The 6,000-nt window shown below is 43.6% G+C and overlaps 1 protein-coding gene across 1 annotated transcript in view; it reads left to right on the top strand.

Annotated features, from left to right (window-relative positions):
• The window catches only part of PAPPA (pappalysin 1), a 236,225-nt gene extending 234,253 nt beyond the window's left edge, over positions 1–1,972 (top strand). The window contains exon 22 of the mRNA XM_083597139.1: positions 662–1,972. Coding sequence (XP_083453265.1) covers positions 662–769 — 108 coding nt within the window. The 3' untranslated portion in view covers positions 770–1,972. The remainder of the gene's footprint in view (positions 1–661) is intronic.
• The last annotated feature ends 4,028 nt before the right edge of the window (positions 1,973–6,000 follow it).

A 6,000-nucleotide genomic window follows, 5' to 3' on the forward strand; every position in this document is an offset into this window, starting at 1 on the left:
GTCCCATTCTTGTCCCTGACCCAAATTCATTAGTTTCTGATTTAATGGTCTTCTAAAGGGTAAGCCATGTGGCTCATTTATTGATAGGTCAGTGACTCAGTTTAACACCATCTCCAGATGGCAGATTTTTGCTGGAGAGATTCAAGTCCATTCTGGATATTGAAGGCTTGCACAGTTAAAGCACATCCTTCTGTCACCCTAGTGCAACAGATCTACTAGATATTCATAAAAATGACTTCTCATGGTTAGGAATGTGATGGTTGGGAAATGTACTGGAAGAGGCTTAGGGGCAATCTGATGGTTAAAGGGAAGGCATATAAACCCCAAAAGCAAATCAGAATGAATGTTCATTGCCATATAAGCCTTCCTACAAACATATCAGAACAAATCATTGATACAGATAGTGCCAAACCTCTGCAGAACCTTGGTACCAACCAAATCAGGATGAATGGTCTAGGTTGCCTAGAGCTGCCCCAAGTCTTTAAGGCCCATTTGAAAGAGGAAGCCAAGTGTATATCCATCGGGGGGGGGGGGTTTCCACAAAGATGGTGTCAACACCAAAAAGGCCCTGCCCTGTTGTGCTTTTAGAAATCCTTTTAAGCAGCTTTGCAAATAAGAGTGAGGCACTGATGCCCTATGTTTCTTGGTTTCCTTTGTGCAGGTCATCCCCTTCCCAATGTCCTGTGACATGCAGGGGGATTGTGCTTGTCGGGACCCCAGCGCCCAAGAGCACAGCCGACGGGAGCTTCGCGCCTTCAGCTTTGGATAATACCAAGATGACAGAAGAGAAACCACCTCCAAAGGCTAGGAGAGAGGCATCGTCACTTACCCCATTTTTGTTGGTATTGTGTGTGTTTTTTTCCTCATTTGTTTAAAACAAAACAATTTCAGCTGCTCAACTCAATGGTGTTTCTGCACCAGGGACCTGTAGAACTCAACCAGTCTGCCTTTAATTTCTTTGCCCAAGGAGAACTGAAATTTGGGGTGGGGGTGGGGGTGGAGGGTGGAGGGAGAGGCAGGCTCTTGTATTAAACATATCTTACCTAGCAAGAAGAAGCAAAACAGGAAATGGCAAATAGTTGAGTCAAAGAGGACTTTTTTAAAACAACAACAAAAATGTGCCAGGAGACGAAGGAGGAGGCATCATGGTCTGATGCAATTGTGCATCCACCTCGTTTGAACAATGCGTGGTTCAGTTTGTGGGTTTGTATGTCTTTTGGCTTAAGTCCCTCCTCCTCTTTTGTATGCAGATTAAGGCAAAAAAAAAATACCAAGCCATATATAAATATGTACCTAATATTTATAGAGAAGTTGGTGGGGGTGGGGTGGAGAGAGGGAGAGAGGGAGAGGAGCATGCCATGGCAACAGAAGAAGGAGTGTATTGCCTTGGCTGCCTTCAGTGTTGTACGCTCAGACTCCCTTCATGCTCAATGAGGGTGTGAGAAAAAAGAAGGAAGGAAGGAAGGAAAGAAGGAAGGGAAGGAAGGAAGGAAGGAAAGCCAGTAAGCCATTTGGTTTGTTGGGGTTGGGTTGGAAAGAAGATGAGGAGGGGGGAGGAAAAAGAAGAATTGCTTGCCAGCTTTGCAGACAAGGAGAGGGGGCTTCCTGAGCTGCTTAAGCCAGTGCTTGAGGGAGAGGATGCATTTCTGTGGCAAAAAGCTGAGGGTCAAGGGGGGTGGGGGTGGCTTCAGCTGCTAAGCTGGGGATGAAGGATGGAAGTCCCACTGCACCACCAATGGGGAACAGAGAAGAAAAGGAAGCGGAAGAACCAAACCTCCATCCTGCTGCTGCTGTTACTCTTGCTGCTGCTATATCCCGTAAAACTGATTCCCTAACTGTGTCAGGAACAGGGTGCTGTTTAACCTCCAAGCAACCAAACAGTCTGCCTTAAACCGCTTTACCGGTTGCCTGTCTTCCAAACCACCTCGGGGTTCCTCCCCACCTTCCCTTCCTCAAGCATGACAAAGAAAAACAAGACACCAATCAGCCCCCAAAACATACCCAACTAAGTTCTCTTCAGAGTAGACCCCCTTGAATTTGATGGCCCTAGCCCACTTAGGTCTGCTCATTTCAGTGGGTTGAATGCGACCAATAACCCTCAAGGCCCAAAATGAAATTTCAGCAGCAAACAAAGCCTCGTGTGGACATGTGGCTTTTCCATCACCTGATCAGCCTTTCTCCTCCAAATATAAAATCCCTGAGACAATGACCCAACCTGTGACTGAGGAGAGAGAGGTGGGCCTTTCCCAAAGTGATAGAAGCTACCTGGTGCAAGACCCTTGAGCTGTGTGGAACAACCCTTATCAGTATTAACCTCTCGGGCAGGACCCCACAATGCTCCTGCCATTGCCTGTCTAACCTCTTCCACACCATCATATCTGGAGTCAGCTCTTGGTAGCTGCCAGCTTCCCCCCATCCTCTCTCTGTCTCTCAGTCATTGGACTCCATGTGCAATTTTGCTGCTAGAACTCTAAATTCTGCACACAGGGGCCTGGGCTTGTACAACTTCTCCTATCCCTGCAGGGAATCTACAATTCCCTCTGGTGTCTGCCAAAAGAAGCAGCAGCCAAGTTTTAGGTGGTCCGGTGATGGAACAGGCACACAATTTGACTTGTTGCCAGGATTGTTTGCTTGCCATTTTGAAAAAGCAGTAGCCCCATCTTGACATAACTGGATGCCATTATGGGGAAGAGAAACCACAGCACTGGCCACTCATGTGATTCGGCAAACTAGGTTCCCCACATCTATCCTTTGTTTTTCAATTCTAGCAAATTGGGGGGGGGGCTATTCGCAGCCAATGGAAATATTTCAAGTTTAAAAGAACCCTGGTCTTTGCAAACGTTAACTGTTGCTAACTGATTCTCAAATTGGACATGCCTGTGCATCAGACATAAACATAAAGTGGTTTAATAGTCCTGCTCTCACCCCTAGGAATTCTGGGAACTTTTAACAAAGAGTTCTCAAAAACACCCAGAACCCAACTGACTTTCCCAGTATTTTTCAGGGAAAGGCATGACAAGGCCATATTAAATGGCATGTAGAGGGAATGTATGTGCAGGTCTGCAGCTCTACCTCTTTCTAAGCAGCTGTGGGGGGCCTCTGAATTGAATCCTGCTGGTGGCACTTGGGAAGGAAAGGGTCAACCTTTTCCTGCTGCCATGCCATTTACTCAAAACAAATCACCCCCAACACACACACACACACACACACACACACACACTTCTCAAACTATGGTTTGGAGACATTATTCTCCTCCATCACCATGCAAAATATCATTCTATAGTCCCAAGTCCATCCAGATATAGGTGAAGTTAAGATGGGAATCTTTTCCCATCTGAGAACATCTTTTTAAAAACAAATTCCAGCTGAAATACATAAGGGAGTATGCTTGGGGATGGACGTGGGGTGTGACTTTAAAAAGGCAAGTGAATTTGATTTGTCAGAAACATTCTTATCCAATAATTTCCTACAGAACTTTCTTGTGGCTGTCTCGGCCCCAGTTGCTTTAAAAAGCACCAACTCTGTTCATGAATAAAAATTGGGGGGGGGGGGAGGATTCAGTTTGGTTTGTATTTCAGTGGAAACCTATGTAATTCACACTTCCCCCAAACAATCCACAGACTAAAATGCTGCTGTCCTTCGGATTTCACACTTCTTTAGAATTTGCAATGCCAAATAATACATGAAAAAATGCAAATATTCAGAAAAAGTGTGCAGTAAAAACACCACATTGGTAAAAGCAACATAGAAAAAAAGCATTATACTTTTGTGAGCTGATTAAATGCTGTCATGGTATTAAGCAGGATATAAATGTACAAAATAATAATAACATTAATGATAAATTATTATGACTATGGAAAATGGCTCGCAAGAATATGCATATTAGATAAAATTGCATACAAAGTAGGTTTATTAGGTTAATTTCATTCTGAAATGCTGCCAAATTTTCATAAGGACATAAAAAATTGCACACTAATGCAGAAATGAACTTAAGTTCAGAAACTGAAATTAAGATTGGGAAAAAAAATGAGAAAATGTAATTGGACAGAATTGTCTATCCCTGTTAGCTTACATCCTATTCCATGTTAACCAGCTCCTGAAATAATTGGGAAACTGCTTTTATTCTCCTAACTCCACCTATTCCATACTGTTGCTGTGTTCAGGTGGGATTCATTCACATGCCCACAAATTAGGGGTTGCATCAGTTAAAGTGGATTTGGTGCTCTTGTGCTACAAGCCTGCCTCCTCTTCACAGCACTCCACTCAGCCAAAAGAAAGAAAAAGAGCTAGCCTTTTTGCAATAAGGAAAGTGATGGGGAAATGCACTGGAAACTGTGGAGTAACATTCATTTGACACAAGGTTGCAGGGGCAAAACTAGACTTTATTTCATCCGGGTCAAAGACCCAGCTTGGCACACACATCCCATGTGCATTTGCATATATATACACACACAGCCTGAGAGCCTCGTTGACGCTCCAGGGCAAAAAGGCTCTGCAAGGTTGTGTAACCTCCCTGCAAACAAATAAGAATAAACAATAAATAGCCAGCATTGCCCAGTTTGCAATCTTTGTGCACACAAATCAGTTCAAATGTGCAAGGGACAGGTGATTTGAAAGCAATCAAAAGAGAACATCGTGCATATTAAACCACTTTGAGTTGTTGTTTTTTAACCATCAAGTGGTGTATACATTTTCTGAAACAAATATACAAATGCTAAGGGCAAATGACTCCTCCTAGAAGTTTCACCACCCTCCACCCTGTCAAACATATTGGGCTGGGTTGGTGGCCTGGATTTTCTTGTCCATCGAGACGATGAGGAGGGTTTTAGCCGCTAGAAGGTGCTTTGGAAGCAGGACTCAGCTACCTCCATTCTGGTGTCACTTGGTTGTAACTGTCGGTTTGTTCTAGGTTTTACCTGTGTTTTGTTTCTGTCTTTAAAAAAGAGAGAGAAAGAAAGAAAGAAAGAAAGAAAGAAAGAAAGAAAGAAAGAGGGAGGTTTGTTTGTTTGTTTGCTTGCTTGCCTGCTTTTTAAACCTGAAAGATTCTCAACCAACATTTCCTGCTGCAACTGATTTGAGTGGCTACTGAAGAGAAGAAAGGAAAAGACAAAAGAGGGTGTTGCAAAGAAAGGGGAGAGGAGAGGCAACGTTATTGCTGGGACTGCACATGTTTTCAAGGAAATGTCCATTTCTAACAACTAAGGACAGTCAGACAGAGAGACTCAAATAACTTGAGGGCTTTATAATACGTTGGGCACAAATCTCATGAAACATTATCTTGTGCAAGTCTTCCGGAGATAGCTCAGAGGAGAGTCAGAGAATTGGGTTCATTGTCTAATCCAGGGTTGGCCAACATGCTGCCCTCCGTCCCTGGCTGTTTGCTGTGCTGACTACAGCTGGTGGGAGTTGGAGTCCAATAACGTTTGCCAATTTTGGTTTGCCCTGATTCCTTTTTCCCTTATGCTTTGTAGTACTTCATAGGCATCTGCCTTTTCCCTTGGTATGTCTGTCATTTGTGTGTGTGTGTGGGGGGGGGTTACTTTAATTTCTCCCAAGATGTTTTTGAGGGCAAAGAAATTGCATCTCTCCCCCTAACCCAGTCCACACTGATCAGACTGTATTTGATACAACTTCCAGTGTTTCACAGCTCTCCTAACCGCACGGACTAAATTCAAAAGAACGACAGCACACACACAAAAAAGAAGAATGCAAAAGAAGGCGGCTGCTAAAATGATTAGACAGATGGTTCCAGTTCTTGGGGAAAACATCAATGTTTTCTCATTAATAAAAAAAATATCATTTACTGGATAGGTGGTGCAGGATTAGCAGAACAGCTAGGTCAGCCACGGATTGCAAAGTTTGTGGGGGATGTGGGGGCACCATCTCTATCTGCCTTTGGACTTTCTATACTGGACTGGGCTGCCATGAAATGTGCTGCATGTATAGCATGATTAATACCTTAACATTCTAATATATGTGTGTGTGATATATGCAGTATAC

Source organism: Podarcis filfolensis (genome assembly GCF_964270895.1).
Source record: "Podarcis filfolensis genome assembly, chromosome: Z".
Taxonomy (NCBI): domain Eukaryota; kingdom Metazoa; phylum Chordata; class Lepidosauria; order Squamata; family Lacertidae; genus Podarcis; species Podarcis filfolensis.